This window comes from Corythoichthys intestinalis, chromosome 9 (genome assembly GCF_030265065.1).
Source record: "Corythoichthys intestinalis isolate RoL2023-P3 chromosome 9, ASM3026506v1, whole genome shotgun sequence".
In the NCBI taxonomy this organism is placed as follows: Eukaryota; Metazoa; Chordata; class Actinopteri; order Syngnathiformes; family Syngnathidae; genus Corythoichthys; species Corythoichthys intestinalis.
In genome coordinates, this window is record NC_080403.1 from 41,890,229 (window position 1) to 41,915,000 (window position 24,772).

General features: G+C 39.8%; 1 protein-coding gene across 2 annotated transcripts in view; it reads left to right on the plus strand.

The window, feature by feature from the left end:
• Positions 1–24,772, plus strand: part of LOC130921326 (low-density lipoprotein receptor-related protein 1-like) — a 338,897-nt gene that overhangs the window by 282,992 nt on the left and 31,133 nt on the right. For both annotated transcript variants that reach the window (XM_057845057.1, XM_057845058.1), the window contains exons 50-75: positions 24–146; positions 231–347; positions 2,814–2,942; positions 3,045–3,167; positions 3,240–3,380; positions 6,751–6,938; positions 7,025–7,208; positions 7,558–7,643; positions 7,744–7,863; positions 7,994–8,181; positions 10,335–10,540; positions 10,633–10,821; positions 12,779–12,927; positions 13,214–13,307; positions 13,392–13,508; positions 13,602–13,721; positions 13,882–14,004; positions 17,340–17,465; positions 17,558–17,674; positions 18,389–18,495; positions 18,569–18,701; positions 21,678–21,800; positions 21,889–22,011; positions 23,753–23,893; positions 23,965–24,102; positions 24,181–24,300. In XM_057845057.1, coding sequence (XP_057701040.1) covers positions 24–146; positions 231–347; positions 2,814–2,942; positions 3,045–3,167; positions 3,240–3,380; positions 6,751–6,938; positions 7,025–7,208; positions 7,558–7,643; positions 7,744–7,863; positions 7,994–8,181; positions 10,335–10,540; positions 10,633–10,821; positions 12,779–12,927; positions 13,214–13,307; positions 13,392–13,508; positions 13,602–13,721; positions 13,882–14,004; positions 17,340–17,465; positions 17,558–17,674; positions 18,389–18,495; positions 18,569–18,701; positions 21,678–21,800; positions 21,889–22,011; positions 23,753–23,893; positions 23,965–24,102; positions 24,181–24,300 — 3,525 coding nt within the window. The remainder of the gene's footprint in view (positions 1–23; positions 147–230; positions 348–2,813; positions 2,943–3,044; positions 3,168–3,239; positions 3,381–6,750; positions 6,939–7,024; positions 7,209–7,557; positions 7,644–7,743; positions 7,864–7,993; positions 8,182–10,334; positions 10,541–10,632; positions 10,822–12,778; positions 12,928–13,213; positions 13,308–13,391; positions 13,509–13,601; positions 13,722–13,881; positions 14,005–17,339; positions 17,466–17,557; positions 17,675–18,388; positions 18,496–18,568; positions 18,702–21,677; positions 21,801–21,888; positions 22,012–23,752; positions 23,894–23,964; positions 24,103–24,180; positions 24,301–24,772) is intronic.

Sequence of the window (24,772 nt, forward strand, 5' to 3'; positions counted from 1 at the left end):
TGACTGTGTTTATTTTCTTCTAGGGAGTGAAAAAAACAAGTGTCCGACGCCTTTCTTTGCCTGTCCCAGTGGAAGATGCATCCCGATGAGCTGGACTTGTGACAAAGAGCACGACTGTGAAAACGGTGCAGACGAGGCTCACTGTGGTAAGTAGGCATGCTCAAAGGCGCACCAGCTGAACGACAGAACGCCGTTACACGTGCTTCGTATGCTATGTCTGGACCTTTTAGATAAAGTCTGCTCAGCCTCACAATTTGAGTGCGGGAACCACCGCTGCATTCCTAACTCGTGGGTGTGTGACGGTGCGAACGACTGTGGAGACAGCAGCGATGAGGACAGTAAATGCAGTAAGTGAAAAATTTAATGTTATCTATGTAGCACAGATTCTCAGCTGATTTTAACTCAATGGAGTGTTGTGTGATGTGACATCGCCAAAAAGACAGTAAAATTATTATGGGCATAATTCCCATCCGTCCACACTATTGACTGTCAGCTACGAGACAATCATTTGCGTATCGCAAACACAAGCTTTTATTTGGGTTAGCAGACGGTAAAAATGGTCAGAAACTGGAAGGATGAGGTTGTGCAGGTCAGGCAGAGCATGCTAGAGATCTGGCGTGGTCGGGTCAAACAGGGCAGGATGAGCTTACTGGGTCTGAAGCGGTAATTGGTCAAGGATGGTCAACGAGCAGGAGCAGAGCGTGCTGAATCGGTGGGGAACTGACACTGATTGTTTAGAGGCAGTTCCTTATATGCAGAGCTGTTAACAAGGTGGTGGTAATTAGGGTTGATTGGCAGATGAGCATCCTGATAGGTGGAGTGGCAGCCGGGTGAGTGTGCTGGAATACTTCTACAATTAAGCCATGTCTACACGTAGCCGGGTATTTGGCAAAAAGAAGAACTTTTTCTACAGTTTGGCCTATCATCCACACGCACACGCAAATTTAAACGAGGGTTCTTGAAAACTGTGCCCAGAGTGAAGATGTGCAAATTCTGCATTTGTGGCGCCATCATGTGGACACTGATAACCGAAGATTTAACTGTGGGAACTTCACTGACTATGACAAACTTTGTCCCTACGGTTAAGGCTAGGGTGCCAATTGAATGTCAATGCGCTGTAATGTAAAGTGTATGGTCAAAAATCACAGTCACACATTTTTCTGTCATTTAATATGAATGGAAAATTTGGATGTGCATAGCTGTCAATGGCATAGCATGACTTGGGTGCCAGTTGAATGTCAATGCACTGTAATGGTAAGTGTATGGTCATTAAAAATAATTGGAAAATTTGGTCGTGCATAACTGTCAATGGCATCGGTGTGCATGGGCTGAAATATGCTATATAGAAAAAAAAAATGCCACGTATTAAAAAAAAAAAAAAAAAGCCAAATACCAAAATCCATTCTGCCACATACCAAAAAAAATGTCACGTGGCAAAATCAATTTTGCTACTTGGCAAAAAGAAATGCCACATGCCAAAATCCATTTTGCCACATACCCCAAAAATGCCACATAGCAAAATTAATTTTGCCACATGGCAAAAAAATGCCACATGGCAAAGTCAATTTGGCCTCATACCAAATACCACTTTTCATTCTTGCTGCCTCTCCCATTTGCATTCCTGGTGCAAAAATTAAATGAACAATAAATGTTGAAAAATAATGAATGTTAATTGGACAACCACATACAGTATATCAGTGTCGGTTTGATATTGGTATCAGATTTTGGGAGTTGGGCAATACTGGAATATTGGTTACTGGTTAAAAAGGCATCATCGGAAGACTGTACGATTGGCTATTTTTTTTACTAAGAATAGACCATTTTGCCCTGATTGCAGTGCACTTAAGTGCACTTAACAGTGACAGGGCACTTCCATATGTCACAGTAGTGCCACAAAACGGTCTCTAGATATCCCTACCCTAACGAAACAGGCATATTCCTCATTTACCTACCATTCATTCAATGTTTCCACCATTGTGAGAAAGCGTCTTCCCACTGTCATCACAGAGCAATAAGATGTACTATGATCTGAACAGGTGGTCAGTAAGCCACTGCGCTACAGCACTTGGTGGGCTTTGACCCCACACAGCTTGCTTCCAGAGTAGGAGAATCCACTATTACACCACCAACGATACATTATTAACTTTTGGTACATAATTAAAACAATGACTGACAATGAAATGAAGAGGTGGGTGAACATATGGCGACTACCACCACATTTGGGAATGAATTCACTCCTTACAAAAGGAATAATACATACACTCTAATGATGGATGACTATGGCTTCTCCTCCTGATTTTAGGTGAGTGATGCTTTTAAAAAATTGGAAATAGTAGTGCTGGAACAAAGCAAGACATGTAATCCAAACAGAAAAAAAAAGACAACACAATGTGTTCTAGTTAATTAATTGTTCAAAGGTAATGATATTATGCAAGTTTAAAATTGTATTAAACGTTAAAACCATTGACAAGTATTAGTAGATAACTAGATATCTTTACATTTGATCAATTGTACATGCCGTTTCTGTTTAAATTGGATGGTTTTATGTGACAGCACTACTTGATGCATTTAACATTTGTGAAAAGTGATTTTAATGTTACGGTAAAAAAAAAAATGAAGTGGGGAGGCTGGCATAATTGTGTAATTTTTCACCAAATAATTAAAGCTGTATTATATCAAAATTAATAAGGATTCTATTGTGATATCATGATCAAGAATTTTTCACCCCATATGGCACAGGACTATCTCATTGCACTGTATTCATGAAACAAGTCCAGCACCACTCTATTCTTAGACTTCCCTTTTATTGACAGAAACTAAAACCTGTAGTCCCGAAGCATTCCAGTGTCCAGGCTCCCACATGTGTATCCCTCAGAGATGGAAGTGTGACGGAGATAAAGACTGTCCCGACGGGGCTGATGAGAGTGTCAAAGCTGGCTGTGGTGAGTTCAGTGTTGACAGGGCTCAGATAAAGTCAGATGCAGACAGAAAAATATAGCAAATCTTTAGCTGACCTGCTATTTATTGTACTGTATGTGTCCCAGTCTTTAACAACACCTGCAGCAATAGTGAGTTCATGTGCCAAAACCGTCAATGTATTCCCAAGCACTTTGTGTGTGACCATGACAACGACTGCAGCGACGGCTCGGATGAATCGCAGGAGTGTGGTAAGTGGACCATATCTTTACAAACGAGTGGGTGATTTTCACAGCTCAACTCACCTTTTCATGTTGCCACAGAATACCCAACCTGCAGACCCAGTGAGTTCCGCTGTGCCAATGGACGCTGCCTTATCCAGAGCTCATGGGAGTGCGATGGCGACTTTGACTGCCATGACCACTCAGATGAAGCCCCTAAGAATCCACGCTGCCTCGGCTCAGGTTATAGTTGCCGTATTTGCTCGAATGTGAAGTGTGTACTGAGGTAGACATGCTAACCAAGCCCCACTAACAATATACATACGTGTATAATTTCTGTGCCACTATAAATACACACACAGTTTTCTGCAGAGTCCATTTTTTGCCTTTAAAACTGCAGCGTTGTTGGGAAGGATCATTTCCATTTTCCAAGTGTTTTAAAGTTCACTTCACCCATTTGAAAAGGAATTAGTTCACTTCATAGTTCACGATTAAACGTTATGAACTGAATTCATCTTCCCTTTTTCACCAATGCAAGCAGTTACTATAATTCTCGCCTGAGCCCATGAGTTAGAAATAATGCTCAAATTAAATGAAAATTGAATATGCCAATAGAAGCATAGTGTGTGATAGAATCTTGGCTGAGGTAGGAAAATATAAAGATGTACTTCAAAGAGTAATACAGGTTGTCCCTGGGTTACAAACGAGTTCCGTTCCTACGCTGGCGAACCAACCCGAATTCCCGCGTAAATCGGAATTAACCCTTTAAGTACCCCTAAATCTCTAAGTAACTATCCAAAAACATGTATAATACATCATTAAACTGTCCTCGGCAAGACGTTGGAGCTAAGTCCTAGCTATGACGACGTCATATGTCCATGTGGTTTGCTGACTTTATTCAGCTGCTAATTACATAAAATCTTGCAGAATGTAACTAAATTAACTATGAAGTTAAATCAGTTTCATCTTCAATAACAGCAATTCAATTTTGCATTTATAACTAGCTGCTGATACAGCAATAACAATAATCCACTCAAACAACAGTTAGCGTCCGCACATCATCTAAAACAATCACATAAACTCACCCCAAGTATTTAACCACAATTGAAAACTCAAAATAAATAGTACAAAAGGCGTTTTAAGCAAGTGTTGCCTCTGTGGATGCTTTACAAGCAACAAATGTGCGCTCAATGCGTGCATGCAGGCTTTCCCATCTCTCTCTCTCTCGGCTGCGCAACTTTTTCATGGGAACAAAACAAACGCGCTCTTCTCCTTGCGCATGCCATTGCACTCTTCTTCGTGTGTACATGCGCTCTTACTCGCGTGCCATTACTACCATTAGTACTACCTGCTCTTCTTGCGCCAAGATAAAAGCATGCATCACAACACAAAAGTCAACATTATTAAAAAAAAAAAAAAAAAGTAGGGCTGTCAAACGATAAAAATTTTTAATCGAGTTAATTACAGCTTAAAAATTAATTAATCGTAATTAATCGCAATTCAAAGCATCTATAAAATATGCCATATTTTTCTGTAAATTATTGTTGGAATGGAAAGATAAGACACAAGATGGATATATACATTCAACATACGGTACATAAGTACTGTATTTGTTTATTATAACAATAAATCAACAAAATGACATTAACATTATTAACATTCTGTTAAAGTGATCCATGGATAGAAAGACGTGTAGTTCCTAAAAGATAAATATTAGTACAAGTTATTGAAATTTTATATTAAAACCCCTCTTAATGTTTTCATTTTAATAAAATTTGTAAAATTTTCAATCAAAAAATAAACTAGTAGCCCGCCATTGTTGATGTCAATAATTACACAATGCTCCTGGGTGCTTAAGCCCATAAAATCAGTCGCACCCAAGCGCCAGCAGAGAGTGACAACACTCCAAAAAACACAAGTAACAGGTTGGCATTGCACTGTGCTGTCATTTTAATCTGTTTGAGCAGGGCATGTGCGGTAATTGCGTAAAAATAGTTTAACGTGATTAATTTTAAAAAATTAATTACCACCCGTTAATGCGATAATTTTGACAGCCCTAAAAAAAAGTAAAAAACGGGACTCAGGCGTCGTAAAGTTGAAATTTTCTGAAAATGACTTTTCAATTTTTTTCGACTATCATTGCCTGACTTGTTTGCCCAAAGAAATACAAAACCTTTAAAACGTATGTAGTGTGTAATATTAAATGTATTAGTTCATAAAAAAATAGCAAAAACAATGTTTTAATCAGTCAGATTCCAGTGTAATTGACAATACTACTACTTTTTCTCCAGGTTTTGTTCAAAGTGGCAAATCTTGAATATTATTATTGGAGGCACCCGTGGCACCAAAATAAACTACAATGATCCCTCGTTACTTCGCACTTCAAACTTCGCGCCCTCAGTCCATTGCGTTTTTTTTTTGTCAATTAAAAAATAAATGAAAACAGTATTTTATAGAGATGTCCCGATCCGTTCACATACAGCCTCTCACCCTCCCTCCTGCTGCTTTTCTTACTCACCAGGTCAGCTGCAGTTTGTTTGTCAACGTGATCATGCCAGAATATCTTAGGCTCGCTTAAAAGGAGCCGACTTGTTTATAGCTTGTTAAACATGTGGCAACTAATTGTGTGTGTTTGTGTGTGTGTGTGTGTGTGTGTGTGTGTAAGTGAGCAGCGAAAGTGGATTTGAGTGGACTCACTCAATGAAGCATTTAATAAAGACAAACATTTTGCTATGGTGTTCTTGTTTAAAAATAAATTGGTGGGACGGTAACATCTTTAAATCTTATCATAATTATTAAACTTGAAGTGCTAGAAGCCATTTATTAAAATATACATAAAAGGTTTTTTTTATTTATACTTTGTGGATAAAAGGGAAAAAACATGTCTTAAATGTATCCCTTTCTAATGCTAAATCATTTTTAGAATGTAAATAAGCTCCGCCTCTACTTTGCGGATTTTGATTATCCTTGGGGGGACGGTCCCCATTAACCGCGAAAAATGAGGGATCACTGTAGTCCACAAAAACATTGAAAAAACTAAATACACGATCAGTTCAAGTTAGGCCTGCAAAATACTGTATATCATTTGAACTTCGCCATCGCATTGTGCGCATACGCAATAGTCCCATCGCAGGTCATGACATTGTTTTTTTTTTTCCTTTTTTGAATATGTAAACTTTTGTTTTGCTTCTTAAAAGCAGCAATTGTGCAGAGACATTGCTTCCTAGGTCCTTTTTATATACACCAATCTTCATCATTCACAGATGAACCCCCTTGTTTGATATGAATGATGAATATGAATACAATTTGGTCATAGTGAGTAAACCAAAGTCTTCCCAAGCAGAGGTATTCAAGTCATCTGGTGAAAATTCTTCTAGTTTTAATATCGCAATATATCGCAAACGCCCAATAAGTCGCATTGTCAGTTTTTTCCAATATTAATCAGCCCTAGTTCAAGTTGTCTCACAATTTAAGCTCGCTCCTAACTTTCATTCGTTGAACTCGTTCGGATGCAACACTGCTGCAGGTAGTTAGTTATTATAAATGGTGAAGTTTGTGAGATGTATAAAAAGACAGATGTTCATCATTATGTTTTTTTTTTTGTGTGCAACAGAGAAAAAATGTAATGACACGGCGTATGCTTGCAAAAATGGGAAGTGCGTCAACGAAACGTTACTCTGTGACCACAAGGACGACTGCGGCGATGGCTCAGATGAGCTCAACTGTTTTATTAATGAGTGTCATAACGCGAAATTGAGTGGCTGCGCTCAGCTTTGTGAGGACCTGAAGATAGGCTTCAAGGTAAGTGAATCTCCTAAGACTGAATTCAAGCAGCCTTAACAGCATGTGCTTTGGACTTATCTTCTGTTTGCTCGGTCACCACACAGTGTAGATGCCACCCTGGATTCCGGCTGAAAGATGACGGGAAGACGTGCATTGATGTGGATGAGTGTACAAGCACATATCCCTGCACACAACATTGCATCAACACACATGGCAGCTTCCATTGCCTGTGTGTTGAGGGTTTTCAACTTAGCCCAGAAAACCCCACCGTGTGCAAATCTACATCTGGTAAGAGACTTGCCATTCATCAATTTCCAAGAAGCCTATCTCTGTTTACGCCATAATAATTTTGCATTGTACCCCGCGTCAACCATCCTGTACTTAATCAATGCACATATTGTGCATGTGAAAAATCATACAACATTTGCACAAACAGTAGATGAGGATCTTGCCTAAATTACTCACAAATTGACTTACTCAGTGTGAAATGGCCCTGTTTTGTTAGACATTATTCTGTTGTATAAATTGCACAGAAAATACGTAGGTTAAATGTACTTTCTGCTATCTAGTGGAAGAGCATTTACTTGTTGTGCCTAATAGTAGATGGATAATGTGTTACAATTTCCTCTCTCTGTAGATGAGGAACCCTTCCTGATTTTTGCTAATCGCTATTACCTACGCAAACTCAATTTGGATGGCTCCAACTACACTCTCCTCAAACAGGTGAGCTCTGCAGCTTGCATTTCGGTATCAATATATCAATTTTCATGTGCTTCTGCTGGGGGTTTGTCCCTGGTCCAAACTAATATCTTCGCCGTGACAGGGACTGAACAATGCGGTGGCTTTGGATTTTGACTATCGGCAGCAGATGATTTATTGGACCGATGTGACCACACAAGGCAGTATGATCCGGCGCATGCACATCAATGGCAGTGATGTTCAGGTCAATATGGCTATATTTTTATGTCATTTTGACCAGATTTGTAGCATAAACCTATGAGTTATATTGTATACAAGAAAGACCTCAGTATTCACCGTCTTTTTTTTTATTAAAAAAATATATATATTGACAGGTCCTACATCGCACATCACTCAGCAACCCAGACGGGCTTGCAGTCGACTGGGTGGGAGGAAATCTGTACTGGTGTGATAAAGGGCGGGACACTATTGAGGTGTCAAAGCTGAATGGAGCATACCGGACAGTTCTGGTCAATAATGGCTTGAGAGAACCTAGGGCTGTGGCTGTGGATGTACGATATGGGTAGGAGCATTTATACGTTTAAAAAAGTGCAATATTGAATGTTTTATATTACGTATTTAATATGATGACTGCACTTCGTGAAGCAGTTAGCAAATCCGCCTCACAGTTTTGAGTCTGGGCCACCCATTTCCTTTGTGCGGTTTGTATGTTCAACGTGTGGTTTTCTTTCAGGTACTCTGGTTCCCTTCTACTTACCAAAAACATGCGTTTTAGGTTTTTTTGAGTGAGTGTGACTCATTCTTGGACACCAGTCAGCCCAGTTAGCACATTTCTCACCCCCTTTCTCGCTCCAAGTCAGGCTCCATCAAAATCGCAACGGGTTGGATTAATTTATATGATCTGTCTCTTATGTCTAGTTACTCATTAAGCGTGGGACGATCCGCTTTTGTCACGATCCGATCCATATCTCGATACCTGTGTAGCGATCCGATACATATTGCGATACTTCAAATATGGCAACATATTACCTTTTAAAATTTATAAAAACACAGAGGCATGTATCTCCATTTAAACTAGATGCCATTTGACATGTTCCGTAATTTTCGGACTATAAGGCGCACCTGACTATAAGACGCCATCCACCAAATTTGACACGAAAACGACATTTGTTCATAGATAAGCCGCACTGGACTACAAACCGCAGCTGTCCTCACTGTATTATGGGATATTTACATCAATAGATATTAATCTGTAATACTTTATTTGACAGTAGTGTCATAAGACTGTCATAAGACCAAATCAACCACCATGAAGCTTTGAACCAATTGGCTGCAAAGCTTTATTGCTTCAAGAAGCTTCATTTGGTCATCACTGCTCCCCTGGGGGAGACAGTCAATCTCTGCTGCCACCTGCTGTCAACACTTATGTCATCCAATAAGCCTCCTAGCGTGCATTGTAACGCTACAGATGTAAATAACAATAAAAATTCATGTTCTTTGCTAATTATTTCTTCAGTTACTCTTCCATTTGTTTCATTAATTGCTATTTATGGTATTTGGTAACACTTTATTTGACAGTGGCGCCATGAGACGGTCATATGACAGTCATAATTATGTCATGACACTGTCGTGATCATTAATCAATGCTTATAGCAGATGTTATTAAATGTCATCCAGTGAATCATCTCAATTTTGAATGGATGTAAAAGATCCAAGCTAGACATAAATGGAGTTAGTCCCAAAATTTGCCAGATGACACCTAATGACACCTGTGATAGGAATTTAGTAATGCCAATGATAGTGTCATGTCATAATTATGACGGTCTTATGACGCCACTGTCAATTAAGTGTTATCTATTAACCCAAATAGATCAACAAACCCATTCAAAATGAGGGAATAAAGTAGCAGCTTCTAGTCCGAAAATTGCGTTATTCTTTTTTTTTTTTTTTTTTTTTTTTTTAAACAGAGAAAAGTGAATTAACTGTAGCAGCAACTGTTCCTGTGCAAAATAGAACAAAAACTATTTGAAACACTTCACATTGTATACTTTTATACCAAGTCCCGATCCGATACCGAACAAAAAGTTCAATAAATAAATAGAACAGTTTTAAACATGTTACTCTCCCACTGAATTATTTTTAAACAAGAATAACGTAGAAAAATACTTGTCTGTATTAAATGCTTCATTGGGTCAGTCCACTCAAATCCACTTACACACATACACAAGTACCCCCCCACCCCCACACACACACACCCACACAATAAATGTCCACTCACACTACCGCTAACATACTCAACGATGTGTCAATCATCGTTGAGCTTGTTAAACATGCAGGCCTCTTTCAAGGATAGGAGTCCCAGGCTTCTCTAGCAACATCAAAGTATGAACAGCTGTCACTCATTGTTAACTTTAACAAGCAATCTCGGACCAAGAAAAGCAGCAGGACTGAGGGGACATCTCTATAGTTGTTGGCTTGTGGCCTGTGCTGTGTTGGTGCAGCACATTATAAGTATCTAAACTATCGATACTCAGAAAAAAGTATCGATACTCGGATCGAGACTTAAAGGATCACCAAAAGATTTTTTCCCAGCACTATTAGTCATGGTTTGTACAGCAGGTACATTTCGGTGCAGCCAGAGTGGCTTCACTTCACGCGTTTGGATTTGTACCTTTTATAATGCTAAAATCCTAATGGGTCCTGTTTACTTGTCAGGTACTTATACTGGTCGGATTGGGGTGACACCCCTCACATTGGGAGGATTGGGATGGACGGCACTAATCGGACAGTCATTGTGGAGGATAAAATCACCTGGCCCAACGGTCTTACACTGGACTTTGTGAATGACCGCATCTATTGGGCAGATGCGCGAGAGGACTACATCGCCTTTGCCAGCTTGGACGGGACCAACAGACACACGGGTAAAACACACACAATACTATATGGGAGAAGTATTGTGTTTGGCTAGATATTGCTTCTAATGTGTTCATATACGTCCCTTCCACCCATGTAGTTCTCACCCAGGATATCCCCCATATCTTTGCGATGACACTGTTTGAGGAGTACATCTACTGGACAGACTGGGAGACCAAGTCCATCAACAGAGCTCATAAGACTCTGGGAGTCAACAAGACTTTGCTGATTAGCACATTGCACAGACCTATGGATGTCCATATTTACCATCCATACCGTCAGCCGGATGGTATGGCCAATCAACTTTCATATACAGGTAGTCCCCGGGTTACGAAGGAGTTCCGTTCCTACGCTGGCGACGTAACCCGAATTTCCGCGTAAGTCGGAATCAACAGATAGATAGATAGATAGATAGATAGATAGATAGATAGATAGATAGATAGATAGATAGATAGATAGATAGATAGATAGATAGATAGATAGATAGATAGATAGATAGATAGATAGATAGATAGATAGATAGATAGATAGATAGATAGATAGATAGATTACTTCCCCCTAGTAACACTGATCACACCATAGTTCTTCTTACAACTGACATTTATTAATTTGTCACTGTCAAACTGTGAGCACACTATTAGAAAATGAAACACAATAATGACAGAGCGTACAATAATAGACATATTTGCTTACAAAAACATACCTCAATGGCTGCACAATAATACTGAGGAAAACAAGGTCCAAATCTTCAGCAATTCTACAAGGAAAACGGCAGCTATTACTGGCACCGGTCCAGCGGTGAAAATGAACGCTGCTCAATAAGCTAGCGGGCTAATAGCGAGCTAACAGGGGAGGGCATCGGCGAGCCCGCGCCGTTTACTGTTTCTCTGCCTTCTTGAAATGTTAACTGGTGTTCACCCCCGCTTCCCAGCGTCAAAGCAACACTCGAAACTATCAGAAAATAGTGCTAGCATGACGTCAAACAAGACTGAGTGCAACAACTGACAAAGTGGACTGCACATATACTGTAATATAATGAAATACCGGCAACGCATAGTAATTACTGTAGAGATCAACCATTTAGGAGCGGTGGGTAGTAATGCGCTACATGTACTCCGTTACATTTACTTGAATAACTTTTTGTGAAAAATTCACTTTTAAGGGTAGTTTTTCTAATCCATACTTTTTACTTTTACTTGAGTAGATTTGTGAAGAAAATAGCTACTCTTACTCCGCTACTTTGGGCTACACAAGAGTCGTTAAATTTTTCCTCTTTATTCTTCATACTATCTCCGATTTATTTACTTTTTGCCAGCGATGCCAAGAGTAGCTCCACCAATTTCACTAATGAGACGTCGCAACAATTACCACATGACTCCATTATACCAATCAGACGCAAGCTTGCTGTTCTATGATCACGGCAGCTTGTTCAATCACATGGTGTCTTAAAACCACCATGAAAAATGAAGTATTTGACATAGAACCCATGACACAAAAGCGCGGATTTTAACCTCTCTCCCAGTCTTTATTTGGCATCAATTGACCACGGAAAACCGGAGATATGATCCTTTTGATTCATAATAGTAACTATAAAGGAACGAATCACTATTCAAACACGGAATTATTTTCTCCACTAGAGGGCACTCATGCTTTTTGGACTAATAATGTCTCATTTCTCTCATTTTTCTCTCTCGCCAGAATGTATTTCTTTGGCTTAATGCAGTGATGTAATGGGTTATTAGACAGAATCATTGTAACAACACTTCATATAGATACCTTTGTGCTAAGAAAAAAAAGTCAAACAAATTCGTAAGCAGTTACTCACAATGTTACTCATTACTTGAGTATTCATTTCACCAAATACTTTTTTACTTGTACTCGAGGCCATTTTTGATTACTACTTTTACTTTTACATGAGTAATATTATTTTGAAGTTACGCTTGTCTTACTTGAGTACAATTTTTGGCTACTCAACCCACCTCTACCATTTAGATTAATTACCTAATGAATAGCAAATGACAAATAATATACTGTACTTGCCATCAATGCTGAGAGTTGTCGGACGAGACACTGTTACACAACTTAAAAAAAAAAAACGACTGTAGAAAAAACATCGGACAAGACGCGTCGTTAAGTCGAAATCACGGAAGTCGGGTACGTCGGAACCCGGGGACTACCTGTACATATGATATACATACACATGATTTTCAGTGGAATGTCATATTTCCTCTAATCTCATTTTGCAGTGGAGGGACACCCATGCCAGACTGATAATGGTGGCTGCAGTAACCTGTGTCTACTCTCCCCAGGAGGGGGCTACAAATGTGCCTGCCCCACTAATTTTTATTTGGCAGCAGATGGCAAACAGTGTTTGTCTAACTGCACTGCCAGTCAGGTGCGCTACTTAAAAATGATAACTTGACTGCTGTAAGGTTGCATTGTTTGGAAAATTTCCATGGGAATAGGATATGCTCCAGCTCACTAATGACCCTATCCATGACAAGTGGCATACAAAATTCATGAATTACAGGGTGGTTAAGGCATTATTTGAAAGAGTAGACATGTCATATAAAGTTGTCTTTCATTCCATTGTTAATTTTATCCCTTTGGAAAATTTCTGGAAATGTAATGTGCGACTTTCTATGTCTCTAAATGAGTGATTTCCTTCTCTGACTCTTCAGTTTGTTTGCAAAAATGACAAGTGTATTCCATTTTGGTGGAAGTGTGACACTGAAGATGACTGTGGGGACCGTTCAGATGAGCCCGCCGATTGCCGTGAGTGAAGAGTGCTTCCTAGTTTTACTCTGCATCATACCTTCCTCTTGGGTCTAATAATATCCCTTTGTCTTGTCACTGTAGCTGAGTTTAAGTGCAGGCCAGGTCAGTTCCAATGCGGTACAGGAATTTGTACAAATCCCGCCTACATCTGCGATGGGGACAATGACTGCCAAGACAATTCAGATGAAGCTAATTGTGGTATGTTTAGACAAATGCTAAGAATTAGGAGTTTTTGTATTTGTTTGTTTCAAACTCCAAATAGTAGTAAGCCTCTGTGCACACGCCTTCCAGATATCCATGTGTGCCTGCCAAGTCAATTTAAATGCTCCCACCCCAGTCGTTGCATCCCGGGCATCTTCCGTTGCAATGGACAGGACAACTGTGGAGAGGGAGAGGATGAAAAAGATTGTCGTAAGTTTTACGAGTACAACAATTATTGTGTAATGCACAGTGTATGTACATTATGCAGAGATCTTTTACTGATTGAATTGTCATATTTCACACATCAGAGATACAGTGCCTTGAGACTACTCTTTGTTTGTAAGATTGACTCCTTCTGTCTTCGTTTTAGCGGAGGTCACATGCGCCCCAAACCAGTTCCAGTGTGCCGTCACAAAGCGCTGTATTCCACGAGTGTGGGTGTGCGACCGGGATAATGACTGTGTGGATGGATCCGATGAGCCTGCCAACTGCAGTAAGTCTTATCTGTCCGTATCTAACCAGTAGTTAGGTTTCTTTACAAAACTGACATTATTGTTTTTAAATCTTTAATTAATTAGTTATGAAACATATTAATTAGTCATGAAACTTATATATACTGTAGCTTATATAGCTTTTTGGAATAAAATATTTTAATTTTACATACGAAAACATTTTTAGTAAACTAGACGAAATTAGTCGAGTTTTTGTCAACAAAAACTAGATGAAGACACATTTTGAGATGACTAAAATATGACTAGTCTAATACTATTATCATCCAAAAGACTAAGAGGAAAAATAAAAGGACTGCCAAAAACAACACTGGTATATACGTATAAATACATACATACACACACATACATATACAGTATATATACACTCACCGGCCACTTTATTAGGTACACCTGTCCAACTGCTCGTTAACACTTAACACATGGCGGCAACTCAGTGCATTTAGGCATGTAGACATGGTTTAAAACAATCTCCTGCAGTTCAAACCGAGCATCAGTATGGGGAAGAAAGGGGATTTGAGTGACTTTGAACGTGGCATGGTTGTTGGTGCCAGAAGGGCTGGTCTTAGTATTTCAGAAACGGCTGATCTACTGGGATTTTCACGCACAACCATCTCTAGGGTTTACAGAAAATGGTCAGAAAAAGAAAAAATATCCAGTGAGCGGCAGTTCTGTGGGTGGAAATGCCTTGTTGATGCCAGAGGTCAGAGGAGAATGGCCAGACTGGTTCGAGCTGATAGAAAGGCAACAGTGACTCAAATAACCACCCGTTACAACCAAGGTGGGCAGAAGAGCATCTCTGAACGCACAGTACGTCGAACTTTGAGGCAGATGGGCTAAAGCAGCAGAAGACCACGCCGGGTGCCACTCCTTTCAGCTAAGAACAAGAAACTGAGGCTACAATTTGCACAAGCTCATCGAAATTGGACAATAGAAGATTGGAAAAATGTTGCCTGGTCTGATGAGTCTCGATTTGTGCTGCGACATTTGGATAGTAGGGTCAGAATTTGCCGTCAACAACATGAAAGCATGGATCCATCCTGCCTTGTATCAACGGTTCAGGCAGCTGGTGGTGGTGTAATGGTGTGGGGAATATTTTCTTGGCACTCTTTGGGCCCCTTGGTACCAATTGAGCATCGTTGGAACGCCACAGCCTACCTGAGTATTGTTGCTGACCATTTCCATCCCTTTATGACCACAATGTACCCAACTTCTGATGGCTACTTTCTGCAGGATAATGCGCCATGTCATAAAGCTGGAATCATCTCAGACTGGTTTCTTGAACATGACAATGAGTGAACTAATTGTCATGTTCAGCCAACCAGTCTGAGATGATTTCAGCTTGTTGAATCTATGCCATGAAAAATTGATATATATATATATATATATATATATATATATATATATATATATATATATATATATATATATATATATACACACACACTCATCAGCCACTTTATTAGGTACAGCATGCTAGTCACGGGTTGGACCCCCTTTTGCCTTCAGAACTGCCTCAATTCTTCGTGGCATATATTCAACAAGGTGCTGGAAGCATTCCTCAGAGAGTTTGGTCCATATTGACATGATGGCATCACACAGTTGGTGCAGATTTGTCGGCTGCACATCCATGATGCGAATCTCCCGTTCCACCACATCCCAAAGATTCTCTATTGGATTGAGATCTGGTGACTGTGGAGGCCATTTGAGTACAGTGAACTCATTGTCATGTTCAAGAAACCAGTCTGAGATGATTCCAGCTTTATGACATGGCGCATTATCCTGCTGAAAGTAGCCATCAGAAGTTGGTTATATTGTGGTTGCAAAGGGATGGACATGGTCAGCAACAATACTCAGGTAGGCTGTGGCGTTCCAACGATGCTCAATTGGTACCAAGGGGCCCAAAGAGTGCCAAGAAAATATTCCCCACACCATTACACCACCAACAACAGCCTGAACCGTTGATACAAGGCAGGATAGATCCATGCTTTCATGTTGTTGACGCCAAATTCTGACCCTAACATCCGAATGTCGCAGCAGAAATCGAGACTCATCAGACCAGGCAACGTTTTTCCAATCTTCTATCGTCCAATTTCGATGAGCTTGTGCAAATTGTAGCCTCAGTTTCCTGTTCTTAGCTGAAAGGAGTGGCACTCGGCGTGGTCTTCTGCTGCTTTAGCCCATCTGCCTCAAAGTTCGACGACGTACTGTGCGTTCAGAGATGCTCTTCTGCCTACCTTGGTTGTAATGGGTGGTTATTTGAGTCACTGTTGCCTTTCTATCAGCTCGAATCAGTCTGGCCATTCTCCTCTGACCTCTGGCATCAACAAGGCATTTCCGCCCACAGAACTGCCGCTCACTGGATATTTTTCTTTTTCGGACCATTCTCTGTAAACCCTAGAGATGGTTGTGCGTGAAATCCCAGTAGATCAGCAGTTTCTGAAAGACTAAGACCAGCCCTTCTGGCACCAACAACCATGCCACGTTCAAAGTCACTCAAATCACCTTTCTTCCCCATACTGATGCTCGGTTTGAACTGCAGGAGATTGTTTATGTCTACATGCCTAAATGCACTGAGTTGCCGCCATGTGATTGGCTGATTAGAATTTTTTTTTTTAATCGCCTAAGGTTCCATTCTAGTTGTGCTTGTACATGCACAGTGGAAAATTATGTTAAATTCTCCAGTTCAGATATATCATGGTAAAAATATATTATTGTAGTTGTTGAGGACACGCTGAAGCAACACACCCAAGATGGCATGACTCTGCAACCAGGTTGCATGATGAAACTGTTGTTTAATTTATGAATAAATGGAAACATGTTACTAGTTTTTTAAACCTGTCCTGTTCAGCTGCTTGACACAGAGAATGGGAATCTGAGTGTCCGATTGGTCTGAACAGTTTTAATGTATCACATGGGAGTATAGAGAGAATAGGAGAGAGAGACTGAAGCTCAACAACAAGAACTATATTGAACGCTTACACTAACTATTAATATGTTGGTGCAATCGTTAGCTAGTTGTATTTCCGGTTGACACCATGTGGGGGGCTTGATGACCAAGGAGAAAGACAGGGGAAGGAGAGTCAGAAAGATAAGTGATTGGGAGAGGTGAAGTGTACACAAATGAGCCACGTGAGGTGTAGAACGCAGTATTTGTGTGAATTGAGTTGGCATCGTATTCTGTGCTGGCTGATCGCCACTCATGACACCAACTTTCTCTACTTGAGTGTGTCTAATTGCCAACATGTCATCATTGATGAATGTTTGAAAACTTGTGAAATTTCAGTCCCTTGTACTCAGTATATCATCTGTGCTGCAGCTCAAATGACATGTGGCGTGGATGAGTTCCGCTGTAAGGACTCAGGCCGCTGCATTCCCGCACGCTGGAAATGTGATGGCGAGGATGACTGCGGCGATGCTTCAGACGAACCAAAGGAGGAGTGTGGTAAGTAGACTGATTCAAGGAAGTGTTATTTGCTGTAGAAAATATCAAAAATCTTGAACATCTTGTAATGATCATATTGCTTTGACTGTCAGATGAACGTACGTGTGAGCCATATCAGTTCCGCTGTAAGAACAACCGCTGCGTGCCTGGACGCTGGCAATGCGACTACGACAATGACTGCGGGGACAACTCTGATGAAGACAAGTGTGGTGGGTTTCCACTCAGTATTTTACTCATTAGATAGAACATTGGGTATACCCACAATGTAACCTCATCTCTCTGCATGATCAAAACTCTAGCTTTATGTACCCCAAGTACATATGTTCGTTGGCACTCACACAATGAAGACCTACGTATGTTGTTTGTAGTCTGATTACAGCTGTTGTATTGAATCTTAACAGATTCTGCATGTGTCCAGTTTTAGCAATGTCTCACTTTTTGCTGTTTTGCTGTCAGATTAACTGAACAGCAACATTCCATTTGACTAGCCTTATGCTCATAACACATCTCATCTCATCTCATGTCTATTTTGTATTTCACACTGGACTGTTGCTGTGATGCAGAGGTAGGTGTTTTCATGGTTTCAACAAAAGAACCTCAGCTCCTTGATCCTTGTCCTTTCTGCCCCCTTTCAATCCCATACTGCAGACCCCGGGAATCTTCTATCCTGTACAATAGTATACAGTATGCTTTCCATCCCCACTTCAGCTCCCCATGAGTCATTCGTGAAAAGAAAAATCTCAATAGAACTCTTTTTTTTTTTTTTTTTTTTTTTTAATATATATATCCGCCTGACTCGCAACAGACAACCGACCACCTTTATCATTTGTTGCAATGCTTTCTCTCCTTTTTTCTGTTCCTCCTCCTTTTTCTTCCCATTTTGCTTCACAAAGCCTGTTAAACTGATAATTATCTCCCCTCAGTTCCTCGCCAGTGTTCAGAAAGCGAGTTTGCCTGCACAAATGGCCGCTGCATTGCTGGCCGCTGGAAATGCGACGGTGACCACGACTGTGCTGATGGCTCAGATGAGGTATTGCTCAGCAATATTTCCAATGAATGCTCTAAAACCGGAATGACTAATGGAAAATGTTGTTTTGGTCCAGAATGGTTGTGACGTGAAGTGTGACAGTGATCAGTTTCAGTGCAAAAATGGACACTGCATCCCCATCCGCTGGCGATGCGATGCAGACCCTGACTGTATGGATGGCAGCGATGAGGAACAATGTGACAGTGGTGGTGAGAAACCAATCTTCTTAATAAATAGACCTGTCAGTGTTGCCCAATATTTATTGAGCCATGTAAATGTCCACATGAGTTTGCTCAGATAGTATCGACACCAGTACCAGAAAGCTTATTACAATTAGATGGGCAGATCACGGAAAAACAAGTCCTATATTCAATGCCCTCAAGATAGTCGTAACAATATTTACAAAGCTCCTTAATCATATGTATCAGGACAACCTCGGGGAAGATAAAAGATTTGGATTCAGGACAGGCAGCGAGATTAGGATCATGGGAGTGATGTCATAAATAACAATTGACTTCAGATGTAAATGGTTAGTAGACCTCAGAAAAGGTTTTAGAGAGCGTTATTTGAACAGTCATGCTGCATACTTTACAAATCTCAGGAGTTGATTGAAGCATAGAAGACTGGAAAGAAGTTGAGCACATTTTTTTTCTCACCTGTCTTGTTCAGCTGCTTAGACACAGAGAATGGGAATCTGAGTGTCCTTATAGACTGAATAGTTTTGTGCCATGTGGGAGTTTCATGTACTCCTGTCGTGGTTGCTCATCAGTGTTGTAAATAATGGCGTTAGAGTATAACAGCGTTACTAACGGCGTAGTTTTTTCAGTAGTGAGTAATCTAATTACCGTATTGGCCCGAATATAATACAGTGTTTTTTGTATTGAAATAAGACTGAAAAAGATGGGGTCGTCTTATATTCGTGGTCTAGACATTATACCCATTCACGACGCTAGATAGTGCCAGATATCATTGAAGTGATGTTCTGTCATGACATATCGCAGCTAGTTTAACCAGTTTGCATTATTTTATTGCAATGTTTTTTCTTATTCAGATTTGTTTCAAGACTACAGTTGCAGTTAGACTTCACTTTGATGGTTAATACAGTTATTGCAGTTTTGTTGTTTTATCACAATAGATTGGCTTATTTACATTTCAAAAACCAGAGGCCATTCATTTACGAATGCGATTGCACTTGAGTTAACATATTTAAATGTTCAGATATTAAGATTTGAATGAGGCAAAATAACATGCTTTTTCTCTCAAATATATTGTTATAATCATTTGTTTCGGATGTACTGTAATTATTTTCTGTATAAAAATGAATTTGGTGTTCAAAAAGTCTTTTTTTCAAACTTGAGTCTTGAAAAAGAGGGGGTCGTCTTATATTCATCTTTGCAATGCCGTTACTGAGGATGTAAAGGCGTGTGTTACTATGCGTTACTATGTTGGTTGAATGACACAAGAGACATGGACTCATGGATAGAGCAGAGCGGGATTGGGGAGGAGTGACGGGAGTTGTGACGCTGTTGCAAACTCGATGCTAGGTGGCTCCAATAATACCTGAGTGTAGCTGACAGCCTGCACTCTAGACCCACATGATGCTACTGTAGATATCACATGTATATAGAACTATATGCGAAATGACAGGCTCGGTGGCCTTAGCACATGTATAGAGAAGTAGATGCGAAATGAAACTCGCCGGCGTTAGTAAACAGCCGCCATCTTAAAGCAGTAGACATCTCAGGAAGGCTCTGTTGTAGAGAACCTTCCTAGCGAACTTTTTATATAAAATACTCCTAAATCGGCAAAATCTTGACTTGACTCTTTCTTAATTGATGAAACAGTTATAAAACTTTCACATGTCGAATGTAGACAGAAGGGAACTAATACAATGACGGGAGAAATTTTAACATCTTTAATGGTTGATTCACAACATTAAATGACTTCCAAACATAGCAAACGTTACTATCTAGTTATTGCAATATCCACAATAGCAATGTGTCTAGTTAAGTTTATGGTAAAGAACTGGGCTTGGGCCAACTGTCCCAAAAACCCTTCACAACTTCACATAGTGTGACTTTTAATTAATTTAATTCTAATTAAGATACTTCAACTAGCTTGCATTGTAGTCATATAATTGTTTGTTGTTGCTGTTGAGCTGCCACCGTGTAGAGCGCTGTTGGATATTTGTGTGCAATTAATTGAGTGTTGTGAAAAGTGGACGTTAAACAGAGGCTTATTGGACCTTTTAGTTTTCAAATGTGTTTGTGTGTCATTGGGCCATCTAGCTGCAGTGATTGGCATTAAAATGTACGGGTGCTTTCATTTCCAATACACAAACTCCAACACACACTGTATAATAGAACGCTGTCTTTGTAGTAGCCTAGTAGTAGTACGTAAACTATCCAGCATGCGTGTGCACTGCCATAGCGCATGCCTTGTATGAAGAAAAAGCGCTAGCATGACATATGTGGACCAGAACGGCTGTTTTGGGATGGTAAAAACAAAATAAGATCTCAGCAACCCCTGCTGTGAGTAACTTCCAGCATCACTGAGGTCAAATTTTACCCAAAACATTATTTTTTTTAGTCTAGGTTGTGGCCTTGTTTAGAGCAAAGTCACGGATGCTAAGGATAAAGGGATATATGGGAGATATGACTGTGAAAAAGGTTGGTGAGAGTGACATGGAAGATGAATGATGAAGATGAATTTTTTTTACAGAAAGATGAAGTGGAAAGAAAACGGCTGAAAACATTTTTGAAAAGTGCCTTGGAGATATTATAAAATGTTAAGAGTTTGTATTGTACAGTCATTAAAGAAAAAGGAGCAAAGGATGCCAGACAGTTAAGAGGACATGCTCATTGAGACAGAGCACTGGAGAAGAGTGATTACCTAAGAGTCATATTATTTAAATTGAGTAAACAATATGACAGCACGACATCAAGCGAAAATGTGACAAAATGTGGATTTATGGGTTAATTATATCTAACTTGGGGAAAAGCATTTTATACTTACCTGTGGTTGTCACGCTTGCACAGATGGTTGAACAAAGATACATCATTTATACTCAATGAATAATTTTTGCATCCATTTAAATTTAATAACTTCCCATGTCTCACCTGGTGATCTCACTGTTGTTGCCAAACATGAAAGCTGAAGACATAACCAGCTCCTTCCTATTTCAGTGGGTAGGCACTGCCCCCTGGATGAGTTCCAGTGCAACAACACTCTGTGTAAACCACTTGGCTGGAGGTGCGATGGCGAGGATGACTGCGGAGACAATTCTGACGAAAAGCCGGAGGAATGTGGTAAGAGTCGCACATTGATAGCGATCCTGTGGATTGTTTGCAAACAGAAATGTATCCTCCTTAGAGCTGCATTCTCTTTCTCTCCCAGTTAAATTCCAGTGTCCGCCCACACGACAATTCCGCTGTCATAATGATCGTGTGTGTCTGCCAATATCCAAACGCTGTGATGGGATCAACAACTGTGGGGACAACAGTGATGAAGTCAACTGCCGTGAGTTGTCATTTAAAGTTGGACTCCCAAAGAAAAGTTACTACTGTACTCCCAAGGAAGTTAGGCATAGGTGGACTGTCAAAACACAGCTGTGAATGGCCACAGTTGGACTTTTTGGGGATTTTATGGGTGAAACACGGTAATACAACAAGGGTTGCAATGCAGAAATCGCAGACATCAAGGAGTGGTCGAGATTTTCTTTTTCATATATTTACCCTTTTAAACGTTATTTTTCAATTTTTCTTTGTTTGGATCGATTCTTTATCATCTAAAATATCCGGCAAAATGTGAAAGTAACAAAAAAATACAATTAAGCGATAATTATGAGGTAGATATCCATGACCTATTTACAGACACAATTTTTTTTCATTGTGACGTAATTTGGTTTAAAGTTTAAAGTAGGCGAGTGAATAATTTTGTAAAGTGTTTTTTAACTAATTATTAGACATCAATTAATGATTCTGAGCTAAAAATGACAAACATTTCAAATAATAAATATAATTGCCTACCTCCTTTTTATGCCTGGGTTGAAACAAAAGTGGTTGCGCAGTGTCTATAAACAGGGTAAACCGGACAAATTACAAATAGTTCGGGGGCTTAATGTGCCATGAAACTGCAATGGAAGCATATAGACATATTGTTCTATCAAACACAACAGTTCTTTTGGCTTAAAATACAGTGCAAGAGCAGCTTTAGTTGAAAGAAATCCTAAATCTCTATCTTGCCTCCTCATGTGCAGTTTTGGCTGAGCAAAGCAAAGGGCCGTCTGTAGGGGCTAGTCACATGATCTGTTCAAAAAAACGATTTTGACCCGTTATGAAATACTTTGTAGTACTCTTGTTCATTTCATTCATTTTTGTTGTTTGTTTTATTGCTTTACAACTTTTATAGACACCATTTTACCGGCAAGGTCTTTATTTTAACTTCATACTGTATAAAGGAAAGTCAGTTACATGAAAAGACATTTTTTCGGCCACCAGGGGAGGCACTGCCCCGTCTACCTCCCCTCAAACTCTGCGTATGAAGTTAGCCTCTGACATGCCATCAAACACATTTAAACTTCTTATAAGATGATTTAAATGTATTAATTAGCGCCCAATCTTACTGTCTTTCACAGTTTTGAAATAAAAGAGAAAATGTGCTTGCTTCAAGCCTTTTCTCCCAGTTAGGGTCCAGTAAATTTGACATTAAAGTGAACCGTGGCATTTTTAAATTGCAAAATGTTTGAACTAATTATATAGGTTTGTCAAACTAAGTCTGCTTGATTAATGCTAAGTACAACTAACCACAGAATTGCTAAAATAAATAAATGCGTATTACAGTACTGTACATAATTTTAAACATATCGTCTTCTTTAACAAACAGGAAGTAACAATGATGATTTTGACAATTCAAATAAAACTAGCATCTTCATCTTGCCACCTGGGGCATTTACTAGCAGCATTTTTTTTGTAAAACGGGTAATTTTGGAGTATTTTTTGTCTCGATGTTTATGGATGGCTTTGCTTACAAAAGAATGCTCAAACGTGACTTAGTTGCAAGCCTTGAAGGGAGATTTCTGTTATGACAACAGACATCAAGTAGGAGCTCTTAACTTTTTGATCCCTGGTATTTGAATAGAAATTCTGAGAATGACTTGATTCCGTAAACTGTTAGCATATTGCCGTGATCTGTAGATAAATAAACTGATAAAATATATTTAAACTTGGATGAACATCTCTTCAACTGTACTGTACTTCAGAGCTTCCTCCATCCACGCCAGTCTGCCAAAAAGATGAATTCCAGTGCTCTAATGGCCGCTGCATCAGCTCTATCCTGCGGTGCAACTTCTTCAACGACTGTGAGGATTACGGCTCTGATGAAATCAACTGCAACAAGAAAGGTAGGAGAGTGGCAATGCCAGGATCAGGATCCGTTCCATCTGGTTCTAATTGTGAGAATGTTGCCTTGCAGACACAGTGTTGAATGATTGCCGCAGCAATCGGACAGTTTGCGGTGACGGCGATGAAGCTCACTGCGTGATCAATGGTACAAGCTCTTTTTGCTCCTGCAAACCGGGCTTCCAGTCCTATGGGCGTAACAGATGCGAAGGTATACTTTTTGTTAGCTCTGCTCCCGTGTGATGTACCCCATGACAATGTATGCAAAGCACATTTTATTTGTTGACAGATAAGAACGAGTGTAGAGAGTTTGGAGTGTGCTCCCACATCTGCAACAATACAAAGGGATCGTACAAGTGCAGCTGCCACAAGTACTTTACCAGAATCAATGACACTTGCAAGGCTGACAGTAAGTACATTGCTTAAATATTTTTAGCACTGGGACACTTATTGAGCAGAGTATGAAAAAAAGGACACCTGGTTATTACACTTATCACCTACAGAGAGTGAAAATAAAGTTCAGAATCATTCACTCATTTTTCATCGCTATATATTTACAGATTTGTATGTACATTACAAATTCACTCATCTCTCAAATGTCTACAAGCACTGTTTAGTTACACCAGCCACACAATTACCCATTTAGCTAAACAAAGAGTACGTCCAAATATTTTGCATTTAGTGCTTAATCCTATAAGAGGATCTTTGTCGACATATTTTTGGTACACGTGTAGTCTGTTGGGTGGCAAAAAGTCACAAACATGACAAACCGGCAGTAGTGAAGATGCAACAAACAAAAGGAGGTTGAGAGAGAAGCTTAAACGGATCCACGGATAGAAAGACTTGTAGTTCTTAAAAGATAAACGTTATTATGAGTTCAA